Source organism: Sylvia atricapilla, chromosome Z (assembly GCF_009819655.1).
Source record: "Sylvia atricapilla isolate bSylAtr1 chromosome Z, bSylAtr1.pri, whole genome shotgun sequence".
Taxonomy (NCBI): domain Eukaryota; kingdom Metazoa; phylum Chordata; class Aves; order Passeriformes; family Sylviidae; genus Sylvia; species Sylvia atricapilla.
This window is the reverse complement of record NC_089174.1, coordinates 86,503,245-86,526,180: the sequence shown is the minus strand read 5'-3', so window position 1 is coordinate 86,526,180 and position 22,936 is coordinate 86,503,245. Positions and strand designations below refer to the sequence as shown.

General features: G+C 40.2%; 1 protein-coding gene across 1 annotated transcript; it reads right to left on the bottom strand.

Moving 5' to 3' along the window:
• Positions 1-609: 609 nt before the first annotated feature.
• On the bottom strand, positions 610-22,716 carry KATNAL2 (katanin catalytic subunit A1 like 2). The gene is given in 16 exon segments (XM_066338671.1): positions 610-972; positions 1,302-1,404; positions 2,380-2,565; positions 2,567-2,627; positions 7,904-8,014; positions 9,531-9,622; positions 11,706-11,824; positions 13,038-13,101; positions 13,662-13,760; positions 16,916-16,993; positions 17,776-17,874; positions 18,399-18,509; positions 19,491-19,614; positions 20,040-20,082; positions 22,102-22,268; positions 22,651-22,716. Coding segments are annotated over 16 exon segments (1,662 nt in total). The 5' UTR covers position 22,716; the 3' UTR covers positions 610-832.
• Between the last annotated feature and the right edge of the window lie 220 nt (positions 22,717-22,936).

Here is a 22,936-nt window from a genome sequence, read left to right as displayed (position 1 = left end):
ATATTCCAGAGCCCTCTGGACACAATCCTGTGTCCTGTGCTCTGGGATGGCCCTCCTGGAGCAGGGAGATGGCACCAGATGTGACCCCCTCTGGTCCTTTCCAATCTGACCCATCCTGGGATTCTGTGATTGTTTTATGGCTGGCTGCAAACCAGTGGGTAGCCACCAATAGTTTCTAGTTAATTATCCCAGATTTGCTCATTTTCTCCAGGTTTTCTCTAATTCCTTGCCTTTTTCACCTTGGAAATATGCAAAACCAACAGGAGAGTAACACTTCAAGGCTTTGAACTCAGCTGAGAATAGTGACAAACTAGCCAAATTTACATACCCTGCTGAGGTCCTGAATTTCACTGAAAACTCCTATTTTGTGTTTCATTTAGAAGGGTGCAGGTCTCTGCTGGGAAAGCTACACTGACTGTGATGCTCTATTGAGTGTCAGAAATAGAGAATTACACTAATTGTCTATCTGCTTTTAGACTTTGCTCCAGTTCTACCCAAAATCTGTAATGAAGACTGAGAATCAATCTTTCAACTCTTTATACATAAAATTAAGGCTGGAGGCTTTGTTGCATGGAAACTGCCATCACATTAATTCCAAGAATAAAGAATAACTTTATTGAATAAAGAATAACCACCACTCCTTCACCCACCCTTTCATTTTGAAAGTAAAGATTTCCCTCTGTAAAGATCAGAGTAAAGAACTTGTCACTGTATTTTGTTCCTTGAAACAACAGCATTTTCTTCCCCCTCACCATTTGATCCTTCAGAGGCCACTTTGGATGGCAAATGGCTTGGAGGTTTTTGATTTGGGCTTTGGTTTGGTATTTTTCTGTCAGACTGACTCAAATTCCCTCTGCCAATCTGTGTACTTCTGGCTTAGATTCTTTGCTGATGGCTTGGTGTGGGTGATCACATCCAGGAAATCGGCTGTTGTGATTGTGTCCAGTTGGATCATGGCCAAGTTACTGTTACCTAAAGACAAGAGAATTGAATAAATCCTGTTACTATTACCAAATGACACTCTTTTATGCCCATGCCTCGTTCAACATTTAATGTAGGAAAAAGCAGACTATATGCAGTGAGATAAATTAAATATTATATTTATGCTGAGAGCACAGATAATTACATCTTCAAAAGAAGCCCTGCTTTTTAGAAATTTAGAGAGTTTGGAACTGTAGACTTTAAAACTTTTCCAGGCAGATATCAGAGCTCCACCTGCTGGAGTTAGAACGTTCATTCCAAGAGTTACAGCATGAAATCAGCATTTCCCAGGCTGGATTCTCTGCTCAGAGCTGAGGTACCTGGCTGATGATTTTCAAGAGCATCGAAAATTTTCCTCACTGGTCTCATGGCTGCCTCCTTGCACACGAGTTTTATGTCTGAGCCAGAGTATCCGTTTGTTTCCTGTGATGGGATCAGAATGACACATTACAGCTCAAAAATCAGACAGAAACAGAATTTACAGGCATATATATTGTGTATGTATTTATATAAATATTCGTGAAGTCTACTGCTCTCTGAAATATACATTTATATACACAAAGAAACACACAAAAATCTATTTTTTCGTACTGTCCCCTCAATATTATGTAGCTTGCTATTCTTTGAATGTCTACAATACCTTGTAGGACAAAGGAAAATAATGGACATTTTCTTACTAAATGCCAATTTTCTGTAAGTCATATAAACCCCACCCTTCTGAGTCCATCCTCAGCTTTCCTGTTAATAAAGTAAATGTATTATGAATCCAGAACTGAGCAGTATTGTCTCTGTAAACAGATGTAAGAATCTCAGCTGGGTAAACTAAAATATTTAAGGGCTGGGACCTTGAGCAACCTGGGCTAATTGAAGGTGCTCCTGCTTACAGCTGGAGGTTGAAACAAGATGATCTTTGAAGTCCCTTGCAACCCAAACCATTCTAGGATTCTGTTTCCAAAGAATCCAGGATGTGACAAAGGGCTAAATGAAGGAAGCTGGGGTATCTAGTGAATCTCTGCTGTCAAATGCTCTTTTTTTGCAGCAGCAGTGGAGCTGTGACAAACCTTCCCTACACAATTAACTGTTCATTACCCTGATGAATTGGAAGTGTTTCCAGCCTGGTGAGAACAGTGGTAAATCTGCTGTTGCTGTAAGTCTCCCTGTATTTAAGGCTGAAAAGCTGGTGCAGCAGAGAGGACCAGGACACACCATTTTGGAGGCAGAGCTGCGTGAAGCCAGCGATTTCCACGTGTGTGTGCCTTGCCCACCCCCATGTCACCCCAGTGGCCTCTGGCTGAAGCCCCAGGGGAGCTGAGGTGTGTGCCCAGCTCTGTGTGGCAGTGGTGCTGTCCCAGCCCTGGGTCACTGCCACGGCCCAGGAGCAGCTGCAGCATTGCTCACCTGGCTGAGCAGGCTGTAGTCCAGATCTGTCCTCAGCTTCACCCCGCTGCTGTTGCTCAGAGGGGGCAGCCAGTGCTGGATCATCACCCTCCGTGCCTCTTCACTGGGCAGGTCCACCAGGATCCTCTTCTCCAGCCGCCGCAGCATGGCAGAGTCCAGCTCCCTGCAAGCACAGGGGGAGGAGAGGGAGAGTCTCAGCACACCTCACTGAGGGGACGTGGCCTTGACAGCAAGATCCTCACCTCTGGCTGTGCCAAAATAAAATAATTATCCAGTGTATCCCTGTTCAGTGATACGCTACTGGTGACACCCATGCTAACAGTAACAATCAAAAGTTGCAGTTTCCATCCCTCGCCATGGTACTCAGCTGCAGCATGTCTCATCAGCAACAACCTCTCCCTTTCCCCCTCTGCTATTAAGGAGTCACTACAAATTGCCTGTCTGGGGCACACTCAGGACTAATTAATTGCTACTTAGTAAGAGATGCTCAGTAGGTATAAAATCCAGACTGAAGGTCTTGGATGTGAGGCTGTGTATTATGACAGAACAGGACACTGAAACGAGACTCCTTCTGTAACAGAAATGACAAATAATTTTTTACATTTTCATTATTTATATATTATTAGTATAAATAAATAGCCACAAAGGACATTGCCCTATGAAAAATATCACGTGCAAGGTGAAGAAGCTGGATAAATAAGTCAGTGAGCCTGATTCTGTAAACGCCAATACTGATTATGATGTTTTGTCTAAAAAAAGACAAGAAAAGGGTCCTGTACCAATCCTCCTCTTCTGGCCCCACTTAGTCACCTTATTTAGACTCCTTATTCCAGTTTAAAATATTCTTTAGTCCTCATACCTGGCAAGAAAATCTCATCCAGGGGGAACCCATTTCAAAATTTCTTGTGCAGGCAGAAGAACAGAAGCCCTAAGCATCATTTCCACCTGTACTGGCTGAGTATGAGCAATCAACTGCTAGAGGGTTATATCTGCAACCTAAGACTGCAGATACACTTAAATAAACCTGCCCCTATCCCCAGTTCCCTGGATGAAGTATTTTTCCCAGCAAAGGCAATACTAAAGCAACAAATGGTGTTTCTATGAAAGGGGTATGAAATTCCCTTTTAGCTCACAGGAGTTCAGAGACAGCTCAAGATGGATTTGTAGCCCAACACCAGAGCTGATTTTTGTTACCTTTGGTGACCTGTCCTTATTTCTTTTTTAAAACCAAATGCTTTCTATGGCATAGCACATGATAAAGAAACCCAGAAATGGGCTCCCAAATCTCCACATGGGTGCCTGTCAGACCTTAGCATTCCTGGCTGTCAGCTCTGCAGGTACAGAAGTGACCCTGTTCCCAGATGTGCTTTGGTTTGGGAGATCTTGTTCCACATGCACTGATCCAAACAATGAACACAAAAATCAGAAAACCAGGAGCCCACAAGGACAACAGGAATTCACTCAGATCTACCCCCATGCTTCTAACTGGCCTCAGAAGTAAATGCTAGCATTTGCAAATCAACAGCTGTTGCTATATTGATATTATTATTGACATTTTAGGCTGTTTCAGATGCTGTCCAACGTTCAGTGCAATGCCTCTTGTACAGGGTCCCACCCAGCACAGACAAAGAACCACGTTAGTCTCCTTTCATCTTCCAAATGTATTTTTCAGCTCCACTTCTTAAAATTGTCTTGCTTGGCTGGACATAATTACTCTGGCTGATAACACTTTGCTGTTTTTTACCCACATTAATACCCACATTAACATCATCTGTGTAAAGAGGGCATAAGTTCTTAGGGTTTTAGAGGTGCTCACACCGGTACTCAAAAAAGCCTTTGCAGGTGAAGGACAACCACAGTCAGCCTCTGCAAATAGGCTGTAAATCCTCCAAATGATGACATTTTCCATCATTCCTTCTGCTTCAGGCCCCCCAAGAACACAGTTTCATGAGCCCCCTTAGCCATGTTCTAAATAAATCTCCAGCAGAAGTCTCTCTGCTCTGCCAGAGAAGCTCTGCCAGAGCTGCTGTGGCTGCCCCACACCAAAAACAGGGTGCTTCAACAACCTGGTCTAGTGAAAGGTGTCCCTGCCCGTGGCTGGAAAGTGGAACTAGGTGTGCTCTACAGTGCCTGCCAACCCAAACCCTTCCGTGATTCCGTGATAGTATGATTCTGTTTGTCCAGAAGGTTACAGTGACCTGTTGGCTGAAGAGGAAAATAAAGAAACAATGTTTTTTGTTATCTCCAGTTTTTAGGCTCCTGCTGAATTGTTTTGTCAGTGATCAAATGCAAGGTTAAGTGATATTAACCAGAGTAGAATACAAAGCACTGAGCCAACCTAAACATTCTCTGAAACAACAGCCAATGAAGTACTGAGAGTGCTCATGAAAAGATAAACAAAGCTCTGCAGATCCATAAGATGGATGACTTTATGCAATTAACATTAGGAGGCATCACAGATTCACAGAATAGTTTGGGCTGGAAGGTAAGATTCAGGATCTATCAGCATGCACCACACTGACAGATCTTTTTCTTCCCATCCTGAGTGTAAGGATGGGAAGAAAACAGCACTGCAGTGAAAACTGAATTGAATGTGCTGATACATTAGGAAACATTCACTGCATAATTAAGGATGTCTTTACTCCTTCACTAACAAGGCCTTTATTTTATTTAATTACATTCAATCATTTCAACAAGTAATTTGTCAATAGAAACACCTTGCAGATGGGCAGCAGAAAGCAGGGCCGGGCAGCAAGCATAGGCTGAAAAGAAAGATCAATAGGTCCAGAGCAGCTTAGGACAGTCTAAAGAGCTTTGTTTAGGATCCTTTTCATTCTTCTAAAAGCAGCTTGATACTATTTTTTTCCCCTGATCAATAAATATCCATGTTAAACAAATCTCTTGAAATCCAGCTTAACAACAAATGTTTGCAAGAGCACAGGGCTGTGCTGGGAAGTCACAACTTAGGTAGCAGTAGGTATTTTGAAATTTTGTTATGAAATATTCCTGTGGAAATGTCATTTGTCTGACAGTGGGGCTAAATTTCACCTAATACTCATAAAAATAGTCTGTAAATATATAGTTAGGATCCTAAAAGAGGTTCAAAACCTACTGGTCTCTCTGGATGCAAATAATCCCAAATTCCTCGAGGCTGGAGAACCCCAGGGATGTGAAAGCTCAGGCTTTAGAAATGCTTAGAAAGCTCACCTTTCTAAGCATTTATCCAGCCTCTTCTTAAAGCATTTTCTCTGTGGTAGGCATATTTCCACCAGACAAGAGAGAAAGTCCTGAAGGAAGTTCTATTTTCTAAATACAAAACTTTCAAAAGTGAACACCTCAGCTGCCACTCTTGTCCCAACACAGACTGACAGCTTTCTTTCAGGGCAGGTCCCTCAAAACAGAAACCTTGTAAAATGCTGTCATTTTGGATGTTTCAAGGAAGCAATTTTGCAGAAATTACAACTTCAGTATTATAAATGATCAAAAATCAAATACGTAAAACACTCAAAATTGAATTCTGTGTATTTTACACAACTTCCCAGAAAGCTTACTGATTGTGTAAGGCAGGTACCTTACAGTTACCCTGTGGTAACAAAACACATGCAGAAATCTCTCTGCATGGATAATTATCTCACTGGATAATTTAAGAGACCACAGAAAGGTGCAATGCACTGCTCAGAGCTTCTTCTAAAAGGGCAACCATGCTGCAAAAACGTGAACATTTATAGTGTATTACTAACAAAGAGACAACGTATTAATACTGTATTAATTCTCTTTCAAACTTAACTGTACACACAGAGAGCAGTTATTTTTTTCCACATTTCCTTACACAGCTGGAACACAACTAAATTGAATTCAGCCCAGTTCCTTTTATATAGATACTGTAACAAAATGAGGTGGATTTTGCACTGATTTAAATTCATGAGTTTGTCCAAGACATAAATCCCCAAAACCAACACACAGAATTTGCTATTATGGCTATAAAAAAAAGCCCATGGTGGCTCTGTACTCACACTTTTGGGCCAGCCTAATTTGGTACACCTAACTTCTACAGAAATTTTAGGTGTTCACATGGCCATTCTCTCACTTCAGAGCCTGAAAACCCTGGACAAGACAAGCTAGGCTTACCTGCCACATGGGACTGAGGGAAAATATTACCTTTGAGCCTCAAATCTCAGGCAAAAACTCCATTTCTGTTGTTAATTCTATCTGCCTGTTCCCTGGACCTTTTCAGCCAGGCCTGACAAAAGGGATCAGCTGACAAGAGGAATAAAATATTACCACAGACTTTGTGAGAGAACATTTGGTGATGTGCACGACCAAAATGTGCATTTGTATGTTCAAAATAATATATGCTCTAGGACTTTAGATTTTTTTTTTGTAAGTACTTATAAGGAAGCAGCTGTGGTTACACACCCAGTGACATTGAGACTCAAGACACTCCCAACAGCTGATCACAACTAGAGCTCTCCAGTCATCAAGAGAGGCTTTTCCAACATTTGTCCCCATGGCAACTTTATAAGATTCAGCCAAAAATCGCTAATCTTGAAAAACAATCCATAAATGAAGACTGTGGCTTTGTGGGTGCAGAGCTCTCTCTGGCTCCCAGCTGGTTTTTGGTGTCCTGCTGTGTGTCTGTCACACTGCAGAGCTGGGCAAGTGTCATCTCACTAAACAAAGCACCTTTAAGTCAAATTTCAAGTTTTGACATGTGAAATGCTGCTGAACTGCTGCTCATACAAGGCGATTCCGAGAACACCTCCCATTGGGCTCCAACAAATGACTCCCAGACCACGGCTTGAAATTCCTTGGAAGCAGGACTCCTGTCTTCTCCTGTTTTGACCCCAAAGCTGTGTTCTCCATGTGAGAGAATAGGCCCACTTAGGTCCATGTGCCTTTAGGGACAGCGGTAATCCAGAAAGGTCTCAGTGCTGTGAGGATTAGCAGCTGCTCTCTTGTGTATCCATAGTTGTTACACTACAAATTTTACTTCCCTTCCTCCAGCTTGTCTTGTTCCCAATACACGTCCTGCCCAATTTGAGAACCAACGTGATGAAATTCTATAGTTCCAGTCTTAAACTGTTTTTTGTTCTATACTGAATTGTGTTGAAGAAATTGAAGAATTTTGTCCTTCAACTTTTCAAAGTCACATTTGATACCAATAAAATCCAACATTCCTATTTATGGAGTATCCTTCTAAGCACCAGATGTTTTAAGCACCTTACAGTTCCAGGCTGAAAACCCTTCTTAGCTTAAAGATAGTAAATAACTTGCCTATAAAGTCAAATACTCCATTTTAAATATTAGCAGCTGGTACGACCAGCATATGTTGACTTTATTATGGATTATTCTCATGTGACACAAATAGCAAGAACTGAAGAGCTTAAAAGTAAAAGCTCCAAATTAATCTTTAAATGCTTTAACCAAATATCAAGGCTTTTTCTGCAGAAGTCTAAATAAAATCTTTATCTGTGCTTAGAAGCTCATGAAAATGTATTCAAAATGTACTCTCTGGATCTCTTACCATGGCAGATTGGAAGCTGCTAAAACAAATACAAGATCATCAGATCGGGCCAAGCCATCCATCTGCACCAGTAACTCAGTTTTCATCCGCCGACTTCCTTCATGCTCACCACTACCAAGATTCAGAGAAACATTATTTGCTCAGTGCATTAATCATCTTTATTTATACAGTGTCATTCACAGCAACTGAGCCCTTGTCACAGTTTTGCCCCAGTTCAAAGCATGATTAAGCTCCATTAGCTAACATCTAAGCATTAAAATCAAGCTTTCTAATGATTACTTAAATTCTTTTCAGTGCATTAAAGTGAGGAGGATTCACTATTACTGAGTCCAATGAAAAATTTTTTTTCTTCATGTTAATCTCCATGTAAACCAACATTTACTGCAAAATAGCTAGGGCTCCAATTGATTGATCGACTGGTTGATTGATCTATAGCAGGGAATTCTTATAATGTGATAGTTGCCATTAAATAACCAGTACACCTACCTTTTCAGGGTATTATTTTTCAGTGAATGTGAAGTGGCCACAAGAAGATGAACCTACTACTGAATTCAACATTTTGCAAAATGTTTTATCAAAAGAAAACAGAAAAACACACAATACTGGTATGAATTTAGAAATGGGGCAGAGACCACACAGAAAGGATCCTTCTTCAAAAAAAGAGAACTTAGGCAAAGTGCTAAGAATTCTGGCCCCAATACAGGTAATCTGTTTTGCAGAAAACCAGCTGGAACTCTTGGTTCCAGATGTGAAGCTCTTGGAAACTCCTGGATCAAGCCCAGGGAAAACATCAGGACCTTAGATGGTAAGGGCTGCAGCTCAGGTTTAATGACTTATTTCTACAAAGGCATTTAAACATCAGTGCCAAGTCAGTATTTAATAAGTACATGTAAAAATAAGTACAACAATTAGGATAGAAATCCTTATTAGAATACATAACCCAGTGATGTTAATGAGAGCTTTTAAATGTACATATGAAGGACAAATATGGCCCATAATTTCCATCTCTTAAGTGAGAATGACTACAAGTAGCATCTTTACAATAGGGGATATTCTATTCAGAAATAGTGAGCATACGATATAGACATAAAATATAATATAAATAAAGGGATCATGTAACTCACTGTACATAAAATCCCTGGTAATGGGTTCCTAATTGATGTAACAATATTCTTATATTTCTCCAGCTTCATCCCCATCCCTAACCTTTTTAACATTTATTTCACTATAAACTGTCTACATTCTGGATTCAAGTAACAACATACTCCCACTCCTTCAATGGGAAGTCCTGACAATGCCACCAAAACCTGCCACTGATGAAAATGCCATTCTACCATGTACGCTCCCTCTTACACAGCTATGCCTGTGTTCAAAGTGTCCCAAAATTAGCTGCTTCTTACTTACCTCCAACAATTCATCTGTTCTTTCCCTCACCACTGCCCTTTATTTCCATTTCAAATCCCTTTAAAGTGCAGCACAAGTGGTTATAAAGACCTGCACCTCCCTCCCTCTTGCTGCCCCTGCAGCCCCTTGCTAATCCTCACACAACCTGTCATGCTTCTCTGCTGTGACTGACACAACCACTGCACCTCTCTCTTTTAATCCCCAAACTGGTCCCACCAATTACCCAGGAGCAGTGCCTCTTTGACTCATTACTGACTCCAGCTCATCCAAGAAAATTGTGGAAGGAGCATGGTACCGGGCGAGCTCAAACAACACCTGTCAGAAAGAAGAGTAAATGTGAAAGAGAAACTAACACAAGAAGGCATTAAAGTGAACTGGCATGGAAGATAAATTAACAGCACTCAGATCCCAAGGGATATATGCTGAGAAAAAGCTCTGGCTAGGCTGAGGGTCCCTGAATCCTCTCAAAATCTGAGAGGTTTGTAAAGGAGATATAAAGAACACAGCCTTGTAATCCTGTCTTTATGTGTAAATCTTTCTGTCTAAATCCTATCAGAGTACCCTGAGAATAATGGGATAGAAGAAAATGATCCATCAGAGGATTCTGGGAACTCCTAAATTGTTATTGAGATTAAGCATGTGCCTTTTGTTGTTGCTCCATTTGTACTTTTTTTTAAATAAGGATTTGAGGGAAAAAAAATTGCAGGTCAGCTGAAGCATAATGAAGGAAAATGCACTGATTCTTTTGATAAGAATCAAGCACTCATTTTTTTTCCTGATCAAAACAAACATAAATTGCTCGAACAATCACAATTTTTAAAATGGACTATTAAGCTGAAACAAAAAATGTGGATATGCTCTTTGGAGAATGAAGCTTCACCTAATTTTCTTTAACATGGAGAGAGGCCTGCATTAGGAGTAAGAAAACACTGTCAGTTCTTCTTGAGCAAAAGTGTTTTTTGAGCTTTTTCATTTGTATCACTAACAGTGTATATTAGTCTAGCACTTTTAAATCTGAACACTTAAAAAAATCAAATTTTGAAAGATACATATTGTTTTCATCACTTTGAGCATGAAACACAGGGTTTAACTTATTTGCCCAGAGTAACAAGTAGACCATGACCAGTATACAATTTACAGGAAATATAATATACAAAATATACAAAATCACAAAAATATGGTGTAGAACTGAGAAAACAGGATATGCTGTTTTGGATATGCCTCCCAACGACCACAAACACCATATATATGACCACTTCCCCTTCACCAGCCTCATGTGATTTTAGGATAAATTCACACAATACTTTTCTTAGAGCTCTCCTGATACATAATCTTACTTCATTTTTTGATGTTGTTTTAAGTTTAACTAAGAGAAAAATGCCACAAATTCAGTATCAATACATGTGCTGCAGCGTGTTCACAAAACCCTTCTGGATGATGGTGGCAGAAACCAGAACTGTCCCCACACACTCATGCCAGAAAATAAAATTCCAGGAAGCTACTGAGACAGATGTCAAGAGGATCAGTAATAGAGAAATGGAATGCCAGAAGAAAAATATGCCATTTTAAAGGACAAAGGAGGCAGGACGAGTAAGTGTGCTACAGCCACTGGCTAGATTTCAAGAGACAGTAACAATGCCATTTGCAGAGAACAGTTTGCTGTGATTATTTGTTTCCAAGAGCTCTGCATTTACCTGAAGTGCAGCCCAAGACATGAGGGTAAGGCAGGCTAAGGGCTTGTGGATTTCCACTGTGCTGATGGATGTTATGGAGAGATTCAGATGGGCAAGGATGCTACACCTGAACCCCTGAATTTTTTTGCAACACAGCTGAGCCATGCACACTCCTCCCTAGTTTAAACACAAAAATGCATTTGCCTATTTGCCACCAAACTACCTTCCTTGAAACAACATTACACCTGCATTTAACTGGAAGATCTTTGTGACATGGGAGTTCTTTGCGCATTCTGTGCCATAACAAACAGTTAGGAATCTGGGAATCTAAATTAAATTGTGCAGGGTGCCTAGGAGCCAACTCCTGCAAAATGGATGTGAAGTGCTCTGAAGAGGTCACTAAGCACACACTAACACTTCCAGAGTTTGGAACTCTGATTGTCTGACTCCTAATCAGGCAAAGATCTTTGCTGCCTCCAGAACATCTGCTCCATCTTACATTACAGAACTGAAGGCCCACAGCAAGAATCCATTACGAGATTTCTGCAGAAGTGATGTTATTCCTGCATTCAGAACTAGGTATAATCAAAGTCATGTTTTGTCTAAATCAGGAGAGACTATGAGTTTCAGAGGAAGACTTGTTTCCAGTTCTGTGCTGAACCCCAGTTCTTCAAGGGGGAATGTGATGTTTGTTAAAGTATAATGAATGAGAGAATAATTCTTACCCGGACAAGCTTTTCTGAATCACCTCTCCATTTGCTGACAATGGTGGATGCTGATATGTTGAAAAAGGTTGTATTGCATTCTGTGGCAACAGCCTTAGCAAGCAAAGTTTTTCCAGTACCTACAAACAACAATGTTTGAGAAATTCACTTTCCAAAGCAATAAAAAGCAAATGTTTGAATAAATTCCCCTCATCTTATACCAGTCTGGCAAAAACAGTGAAAAACTCACAGAATGGGGTTTGGGTTGAAAGGGACCTTTAAATGCCATTGAGTCCAAAACCCTGCAATGACCATAGGTATGTTCCACTGTCCCAGGTTGCTCCAAACCCCTTCCACCCTGGTCTTGGACACTGCCAGGGATCCAGGGGCAGCCACAGCTGCTCTGGGCACCCTGTGCCAGGGCCTCCCCACCCTCACAGCCACCAATTCCTTCCCCAGATCCCAGCTGGCCCTGCCCTCTGGCCCTGGGAAGCCATTCCCTGTGTCCTGTCCCTGCAGGCCTTGTCCCCAGCCCCTCTGCAGCTCTCCTGGAGCCCCTTGAGGCCCTGGCAGGGGCTGGGAGCTCTCCCTGGAGCTTCTCTTGTGCAGCTGAAGAGCCCCAGGTGTCCCAGGCTGGCTCCAGAGCAGAGGGGCTCCAGCCCTCAGAATATTTTGGGGCCCTTTCAGGATTGTTTGGAAAAACTCAGGTAATACAGAACGGCAAATGCATTCTCCAAATCCTGAAGTAGTGCATGCTGAAATGGTCAGATGCCTTCTGTGGGAGGAACATCTAAATATTCACAAGAACAAATGGAGTTCACTGCAGAGACAGGCTTTGCAGCCTGACTCAGGTGGTTCTTGTGCCCTACACCCCCTTTCAGCCACATCCTTGTGGCAAAGTGGGGCAGAGGGAGTACGGAAGCTGCACCAACAAGGAAAACACCCAGCTGAAAGAAGGTAAAGCTTTCCCAAAACAACCCCTAAAAGCAGAAGAAAGGGAGGACATTTTTCACTACAGAGGTAGATTTATTGATGTATCATAGGATCATGCGAAACTTAATTAAAATGGTCCAAGCTGAGTAAAAACAGAGATCTTAGTTTTCATTCCCCTGAATTGTTAGTGTAAGTACTGTCTCTGGAAGACTCAGGTATAAAAATAGCCAAGGCTCGTAAGAAAGGCCAGGTGTAAGTGTCAGAGAGGGACATAAACATCCAACATTCTCTCCTTTTAATTTATGTACAGAACACATTATTTTTTAACAACCTGATCTAATTAACATCAATGATTTATCCATGGGGAAAAAAACAAGAAGCAGTGACAAACACAAAGATGTGGTAAAAAGCTCTCCATACCTGGTGGTCCATACAGCAATAATCCTTTCCAAGGAGACAGAATGCCAGTAAACAGCTCTGGATACTGTAGAAGCAGAAAAGTAATTTAGGGATTATAAATGCATCATCTAAACCAAACTTGCAAGGGATTGTAGTTCCCACGTTCACTGCTCCTAGCATATTCAAGAAACATAAGAAATTTGAAGAGAGGCATAAAACCACACCAAAACAGTGTGACACGTATGATCTGACTACTGAGAAATGACTACTGCACTTATTATGTGAAATTTGCTTCCAGTGGGTTTTTTTTCAAGTGCAATTGATGTGACATTCTCTTCTCTAAGTAATTTTTCATGGAATAATATAGGCCAAATCCAGCACTTCTTACAGTGCCAAAGGTGCCAAAGAATTGGACAGAACTCTTACAATTTTAATACTGAAGGGTAATTTTCCTATAGAAGAATGCATGTGCCATTTCAGATGCAACAGGAATAGTTCTGGCATGAAACAGAAACACCAATAGCTCTAACAGGAATGGCCTACAAAAGCACAGAAACATTGAGAACTCTAAAACATCACTGTAATTGCAAGGAAACAAGCTAATCAGCCCAACACTGGTTTTCTCAAAAGCATTTAGCACCTTACCTTTATGGGGTAAACAACTGCTTCCTTGACCAGCCTTTTAGCTGCATCCAGTCCTATAATATCATCCCACTTCACATTTGGCTTATGGAGATAAATGTCCTGCAACACACATCACATCTTGTTAGCAAAACTCCTTCTGCAGTCAGATAATGACCTCTGGCAAAGTAAAAGGATTGACTTAGTGATAAAATAATAGTGCTGTTAAGTGATACAGGCTGTATTATTTAACCCTAGGGACCAGGGATCTCCCAGGAGGGAAGCATACACAGCAATCACTTCCCTCCAGGCCACAGTTTCTCTAATGTATGCCCACCAAAGGTAGAGGCTGAGCAGATCTTCCTCAGATCTGTTTTCTGTTAGTTTGATTTAGGAACCAACCTACATATCAAGAGCTTTTGTGATATGAAGATTCACCAACCCTAGCATTTTGTCTCTATTGCTATAAGTATTGGATGTTAAAAAAATGCAGTAAAAGCAATCACAGTGACACATTGGTTCAAGTTTACACCCATCAATGGATTTCAGTAATTCAAATTACATCTTTGAATCTTTGAAATTACATCTGAATCTTTAAAACACCTTCTGACATTCATTCTTCAGTGAATTTTTCTTCTCTCTTTTTTAAACCTATTTATTTTGTAGTCCCAAGTTCCACAGGTCACTCATGTGCAACGTGAAAATACTTTGGATCTTTTAAAACTTGATGCTCAGTAACTTTATGGCTGCACCTATTACTTACATTATTATCTATTAAAATGTTAATACCTGTTACTTAGTTTATTACTCATGCTGTAAGTAACAGTGAAAAATTTCTATTTACTTCATGCTATGCAAGATTTCATATGCTGCAAGAAAAGCTGTGAGAAACTCTGTAACAGGAAGAAATTTTTCCCCTAAGCATCTATCAAAAGATAGACAGTAATTAGTCTATGCCCTGAAGCACTCACTAAATTAATTTCATTTAATTCCTCAAACTTTCCAAATCTTCTATGAATCTTTCCATTTGCCTTCATAGTATTTTGTGTCTTTGTGTTCCAGGGGCTAATTGCTCTGCAAAAAATATCATATCCGCAGTACAAATACTCAGGATAAATTCTGGTCTCCAAAAAAAATAGTCCACACAGACTGAAGAAAAATTATGTGGTTGTATCCAAGCGGAAAAGTTGATTTAATACAATTAGAAAAAATTATTTATATAGAGTAGATTACACTTTCCCTTTCTATGAACAGTGAATTAAGATGCATCAGATTACTGCTATTAAGTAGACTACCATAACTGTTTCCAAATTAAATTAGATTGTGTTATGAAATAGATATAACATGCTATTTATTTTTATTGATTTATACAGTGTTGATTACCACAGCAACTAGAAACATACCGTAATGGAGCACAATTCAAAAAACACACCATAACAAAGGGAAAGCAATTTTTAATTGCTTTTCTTGTTAATGTAGCAGCAAGAACAACACTATTTTAAAGGTCTACCATAAATAAAAGATCAGACAGGAACTGAAACAAATGAGAATTTTCTTACTTTAAAGCTGGAAATTTCCTTTCTAAGACATTTCTTAAGTTATACTAAATGTCAAATACAAAAGTTGTAGACCAAGAATTTGGGCCATACACAGATATAAAAAATCACTCAGCAAAAGCCTTCCAGGCTTTTCAGAAAGATGATTATAAACAGGTTTACCCAGGGTGATACCACTCACGACGTTTATATCCAAAAAGTCACAACACCACCGAACAGTGTGGTGCTATGAATCCTTTTAGATGAGTGACTCATCCAAAAGTGGTGGATGCTAAGCATTTGTGTGTGCTCTGGCTACAGATCCCCATCAGACCAGGGCCTGTTTGTTACACCACACCTCAACCCAGGAGTGAAATAAAATACTGCTGACAACGCTGTGTGGTTCCCTCCAGCGGTCAAGCTGCCAATCCTGGAAAAATCCCCAAGCCTGCCTTGGGATATGGTGTGTTATTGACGCTGCTCTGGCAATGCTGGGATGAGAGGGCTGCTTGCAGAGCCCACAGTTACAGCATCTCTCAACTGCACCCTGTGAGAACACAGAGGGAGTACAGATGGTACAGGCTGCACAAAGCAAGGCACAGGACAAGTACCAGGCCAATGGCCCCTGGTGTGACACACGCTGGTGTGGTGTGACACAGCCCCAGGGCAGGGCCTGTCCCCTGGGCTGGCACTGCTGAGTCCCCTCCAGTGCTGGGGACAGCTCTGGGCCCCTCAGGACAAGAGACCCCGAGGGGCTGGAGCGTGTCCAGGGCAGGGAACGGAGCTGGGGAAGGGGCTGGAGCCCCAGGAGAGGCTGAGGGAGCTGGGAAGGGGCTGAGCCTGGAGAAAAGGAGGCTCAGGGGGGACCTTGTGGCTCTGCACAAGTCCCTGACAGGAGGGGACAGCCGGGGGGGTCGGGCTGTGCTCCCAGGGAACAGGGACAGGAGGAGAGGGAACGGCTCAGGATGGGCCAGGGCAGGTTCAGGGTGTACAAGATGAGCAATTCCTCATGGAAAGGTTTATCAAGCCTTGGCACAGGCTGCCCAGGGCAGTGGTGGCATCCTTATCCCTGAAGGGATTTAAAAGCCATGCTGATGTGGCATTTGGAGACATGGGTTAGCAGTGGCCTTGGCAGTGCTGGGGTAATGGTTTGACCTAATGACCTTAACAGCTTTTCCAACCTAAATGATTCTCTGATTCTAAACCATGCAGGAACATCAGGGTTCAATAATAATTTTGGTTGATGCTATCTAGTAGATACATTCAGAATTCAGGTACTGCCGTGATACTGGCACATCCTCCACACTGACTACAGTAATATGCCTGGAATGGAAATTTCACCTGAAGGGTGGAATCAAGGTTTCTCTCACCATCTGATCACAGCTAGATAAAACATTAGATAACAGTTGGTTTTAGCTAATATATTTAAATCTCTCTTTTCAGTGAACTGTTGTACTTTTTTTTTCATAGGAAAGAGGAAAGCCATGACAGTCTGCACAGTATGATTAAATTACCTGTTCCCCATTAGAAAGGAACAGTCTTAATTATTTCCTCCCACTGTGTATCAGAAGGAAACATCATTACATGTAAAGAAATGACTTGTTGGGGAGCTATGTGGAGAGAAAAATAACTTGCACATTCAAGAATAAGCACTACCAGAGACAGTAAAAAGAAACAAACAGCATTCCCAGATGACAAAGATAACCAACATCTCTCTACAACTGACACAGAGATCTGCCTTACTTTGCTTACAACCATTGCAAGTTCCCTCATCTCACCAGTCATGCCAATAACAGCACTAAGAGGTTTCAATAATCGTTCCTAAAAGAGAAAAACATAATTACTTGTCAGAGTGCAAGTATTTTGAGACAAATTATTAAGTATTTTTTAAAAACTGATACATTGTAGTAACATAAACTTTTAAAGCTGCAGAAATATGTGTAATAATAAAAAATTTGAAGTAAACCATATCTGTGGTAAGTCATCTTTTCCTTTGATAGAACCTAACCAGAACCAACATTAAAATGAGCTCCTTTCTTATTGCATTATCGTTCCAAATATGCCCTACATAGATTAAGAGGAGTGGAAAATGTAACAGTAGATCACTCTTTTGTCACAATCTCTTTTTTGATAGTTTCTTCCAGTGTAGCAAGTTGCCAGGAAGACAAGCACCACAAAAGCTGGATGCCCTATCTGAGAAGTTTTGGCTTATGTCTGGAGTGTTTACAGAAAATTTATCTCAACCATCAAAATTCTGTTTTTGTCTCAGCTGAGGTAAATGCTAGAGACATACTGAGCTGAAAGGAACCAGGAGTACACCCCCAGAAGTTGTGCAGGTGTCTGCAATTTTTTTTTTTCTTTATCATAAGGTCTCATTTTTATTTGTTGCCTGCTTTCGTGTTCAGGATAAACAACTGTCATCAAATTAGACCACTATCAAGTATGACTGTCCTTTCAAGGAGGAAATACACCTCTCAGAAATACAAGGCCTATTTTAGAACTTGGGAACAAAACCAACGTTGTTCCAGTATTTTGTTTTGTTCCTGGTTGTGCAGAAGTCAAGTTCATATTGATTGGATGGAAACATGAACAGAAACACTCACTGAGGGATCTGGATCACAATTAAGGCTGTTCAAGGGAATTCCATCTGGTGACACTCTGACTGCATCCTGAATCATCTTGCGGAAGTCAATTATTTGGCCCTAAAGGAGGAAAAAGTGTTGCTGTAGGTTTTACCACGGTGGTAGCACTACTCTTAAAAACACACTGGACCAAATTTTGCTGGCAATTACAGCAGTGTATTTCCTTGCTGCATATACAGTCCTAACTATGCCAAAAACTGACCCCAAAAACCATGGTAGCAATGGTGATAGAACATACAACTCAGTCAATTCAATAATTTAACTGCAGAGCCATTCATTACCTCAATCAGAAATTAAAAATTTACCTTCAACCATAGTTATTTACCACTGGGTTTAAAAAAAGAAATATTCCTCTCTGAGTATGTTTGAAATAGTATTTAATTTAAAAAACGAGCCTAGGCAAAGGATTATAAAACTTCTTATAGAAAATTATAAAACTGACTCTTCAGCTGATAATAGAGAAACATTTTATATAAAAATAGACAAAAACCCCTACCATTTGATATTTTTGAAAACCTGTGTTTGTTTTCTTTTTCCCCACATACTTATTTCTCTGACAAACCACAATTCAGGTTTCCACCAACCTTTCTTGGATGAGAGCTGACTCCTCCAGTTTTGTCTCCTCCAGTTTTGCTGATTCCTGAGATGCTTAAGCCAAAATCAGATTGATCCAAAGTATGTGCACCATCACTATTCTAAAGAAAAATTCCTTTTAAAACAGATGTGTTGCCAAGTAAATGGATTGAAGATATTACATTACAGGTATCCTTCCATCTCTTCACACAGGCCCAGAAGAAGTTCCAAGAGAAATACTGATCATTTAAACACCGGTGTACATTTTAATTAGACTTCACCTGACTAGTGACAGCAGTGAAAGCCGTGATTCTGGAGCTCAGCAGTGAAGTTATTCCATATACTGAGCAGAAAACTGCATTTTACATAAGCAGTAACTCAAATGCAGAGTGGAAATGACAGGCCAAGTAAAAGGTACAGCATGTCAACTCAGAAATGAGGAGCTATTTTAGGATTATGTATTCACTTCACTGCAATTATTGATGTAAAATCCAAAATGCAATGCTTTGGGGTATTTTTAGGGGTAGCAATAGGTCAGAGAAGAGTTCCTCTTGATGCTGAAATACAGCCAGGCCCTTAAAAAAAGGCTGTAATAGACACAGTACTTGCCCACCAACCTGCTGTTCCTGCTCCACCCTCAGTAAAGGGATGATAATCAAGCAGATTTTACAGCAATCTCACCAACACGAGATTCTCAAACCTGAACATTACAGAGCCAAATTACTTGCCCAGTCTCAAAGGACTTATGCACTTTGAAGATGCTTACAACTGACGCCAGACTTTTTTCTTTATTTGTTTGTTTTGCTTTCTGGCACTAAAGGATGAATATATTGGTATTAATGGCAAAACTCTGCTTGCTTTCAGTATAGGTTAGATTATATGCCTGCTTTTCCACTAATTTTTGCTTGTGACTGCCCCCAAACTCATGGCCAGAAATTCTCTCGAAGTCTTGCACCTATAATCCTTAAGTGACACAATCAGTAAAACCCATTAGTTGCACAATTATTGATCATGTAACTCCCACACTATCGCTGCCTACAGAGTCCTAAACAAAATCACATCAATTTCAACTGTACTGCTGCCAAGATAAAACATCTTTAAACCTGTCTGGGGCTCTCCTTGGTGGAGGATTTAGGTTCTGCTGTACTCCCAGCTGAAGTTTTTGACACTAGTTGTTGCACTGTCTGTTGTTTGACCATTGGTACATTCTGAGAAGAAGCTGCTGTCCTAAATTAAGAAAAACAATGCAAGACTTCCATGACTTTTTTTTTCTCCAAACTACCAAAAGATTAAACCCCAAACCTTTCAAATAAAGCAGTTTTAGGCTAACTTTGCTCCCATTGAAGTTACGGAGTTACGGAGTTATGAAGTTTGTTAATTTCAAACACAGCAGAGTTCAGTGCTTACATTTTTCAAACACCCCAGCCCACTTTATCCACACTGCAGAAGCTCTGTAAATTGTCTGCCTCCATTTGGGAAATAAGTCTCTAGTTTCCACTAACACATACAGAAAAAATGCACCACACAGTCAGGAGCATGGATCTAGGCTTTGGTACTCCTCTGGTATCATAACACTATCTTAACCACTGTGAATATTTGCTTCTACTAGGAAAATTTTCTACCCAGAAAATCACCCCACACGTATCTCTCACCTTCTTGCTCTTCCTCCACCTCTCAGCTGTAGTTTATTTTCTGCTGTGGCAAAATTAATATTAAAATAATTAAGGCTATAAAAGAGGGCAATTTGAACCTTTTTTCCCCTTTAAAAATATTTTTAAGCATACATTAATGACCTTGGATAATAATGCATAAGCAGGAACAGTGTGAGTATAAGCACTGCAAGCTTGCAAAAACTTACTGAGAACAAACTGGTGCTGGGGAGAGTGGTTTTGCTTCAAGTTTTTACATTTTGTCTCATTCAGTCTTGGGTTTCTCTGCTTATATTTTAAAAGCAGTATCATGTTCACAGTAAAATGGACACTATCAGTAATTAGATTAAGTACAATAATTTAATATATCACACAGAATGCTTATTTAATGCTAAATAATTTTTTCATTACTGAATTGGGAATTATGAATTTGCCTTACTCCTCTGAAGTGGAATCAAGTTCAACATAAAAAGACAGAATAAATGTCACATTGCAATAGTGGTTATCAAAAGATGTTATCTTTTGCATTCATGTAATTTGAAACAATTTCTGTCAAATGAGAGCTTTTTTTTTTAACAAAATGTCAAACTCACAAAGCCCAGATATGAACTCATAAAGCTAAGGGTTTGTATGCTATCAGCATGCCCCTGGTTGTTCCAAAACACATCTCCTTTCAGTGTTCTCTGTACAATGCTCTTCCACTCGTGATTCTCACACACTTGGATAAAATGATCCTTCCCAAAGAGCTCTTTCTCTGAAGGAGCTCAGGAACACAGTGTGTTTGGGGACAGCAGAGCCTACGGAGCAACCTGTAATCTTGTGGGTATATCTACAACACTTTCAACTGGAATTCAGCATGGAAATGACCAACTTGTTACTGTAGGACTTGCCAAGAGTGCAGCAAAGAATTCAGCTGGAAGGAGCACCACACCAAGGATTTTGTTTAGATATCCAAGTCTGGCCACAGCCCAATTTAGGGTATGGTGCAAACTACGTGCAGGAGAAGAGGCTGCTTATGCTTTAGGGAGAAAGGATGCTCTCTGCCTACCAGCACAGTCACAAATCTGAGCTTAGGTAATAGCAGACTACTCCATGCTCGAGAAGCTTTACTCACCAAAAAATGCATAATCAGAGCTTTTAAATGTCCAATGTATTTTGGGGAATACTTTTTTTGCTTAGATCTTGGATTCAGTCTTGACTACTGCACAGTTTGACTATGATGTGAAAAAATGCTTTTTAATACATTTTCATTCTCAACTCATAACAAATCCTTTCTGTTTTGTCCTGTGAACTGTTCCTCCTCCTTGTAGCAACACAAATCCATAGGTTCTGGATGTACATGCCTTTTCCAAGCAAACAGTCAAATTATGACCCTTTAAGCTGGAAAACACCTCTAAGACCATCCAGTCCAATCATTCCTCCATCCCTGCAGTGGCCACCACTGACCCAGGTCCCCAGCTGCCACATCCACATGTGTTTTGAACACTTTCAGGGATATTGCTCCACCATTTCCTTGAACAGCTTTGGCCAGGGTTTGACAACTTTTTCCATTAAGAAAATTTTCCTAATGTCTAATCCAAACCTATATCCTTCAAGCTCTTAATCACTTATTTTCACAGTTGTTCTTATGGCTTCTCCAAGTTACATCTTTTCCTCAAGTGCAAAACCATTCCTACTCTCAGGGCCATAACAGAATGCTCATATTCTGATTTGCCTTATTCTGTATCATTATTTACTGTTCTCTCCCCATGAGAAGAAAGAAGATAAACATATCTTTGTCATAATGCTTTGTGCTTGGCTGATGTTTTCCAATACCAAAGCAGCTTTCAAAAGACAGAAAAATGACACCTTCTAATTCCTTTATAGAAAGAAAGAAGGAAAAGCAGAAGGGCTCAAAGCTACATCTCTAAATTCTGGTGCCTTGTGCTCAGAACTACAGATGGGTAACTGTAAGGGTTGGAACATTTGATGCTGACATACATGACAAGGGCTGTGAGCACAGCAGGGAAATACAGATTTTAGACTTTGGAAACAAAAGCTTTCTTTTTGGAACAGAGCCACATACCAGTGTCCAGGACTTTTTTTGTAATTTTAGGATACTTTTGAAATTTTACAAAATAGTAGCTTTCGTATTCCATCAAAATTGTCTCAAGATCAATGTTGTCACAAACTTCAAAGCCACGTAAACCTAACTTTGTCTCTTGTTCCAAAGCATTTGCAGCATCAACATATCTGGTAATTTAAAAACAAAACAAACAAAGATCAAAAAACATAGAGTCATTATCTTACTGTGATTTCTGAGAGAAGAAGCAAACAATGGCACTAGTAACCACACAGTTATGCTTTAACCTGTCCAGGAACCTATTTTTATAGAACTATAAATTCTATTTTAATAATCTTTGTTGGTTGATCTAAAGTATTTTTAAACTATATAGGGAACTTTTGTTTTAGAAACTGAAACAATTTAGAAAGGCTAACTGTGAGGATGCCTCATAGTAGTTTATCACCTCCCCACATCCACCCAAAGGCCCACACTGTCCATTCAGCCAACAGAGGACAGAAAGATGCACACACAGTCCCACAAGGGTAGAGCACTATTATTTAAAAAACATACCCTTTGTCGATTAAATAATGCAAAATTAGAATGAGGAGATTTTTCCGACGAGCTTCTGTTCGCATCTCCTCCTGTGGATTAAGACAGAACTCTAGATCAAATGTAATATTCTCTTTATTGCTGTAAACAGCATCTAAATGTAGCCTCTGGAAACAAACAAATTAACACAACAGCATGTAAGAACTGTAAAACAACTTACTGTTAACAAACACAAGGAAAGTGGTTTTCAATCTAATTTTTCTTACACATTATCAGGGCTAGTGGATGGGTAGAAACCTTTTCCTAG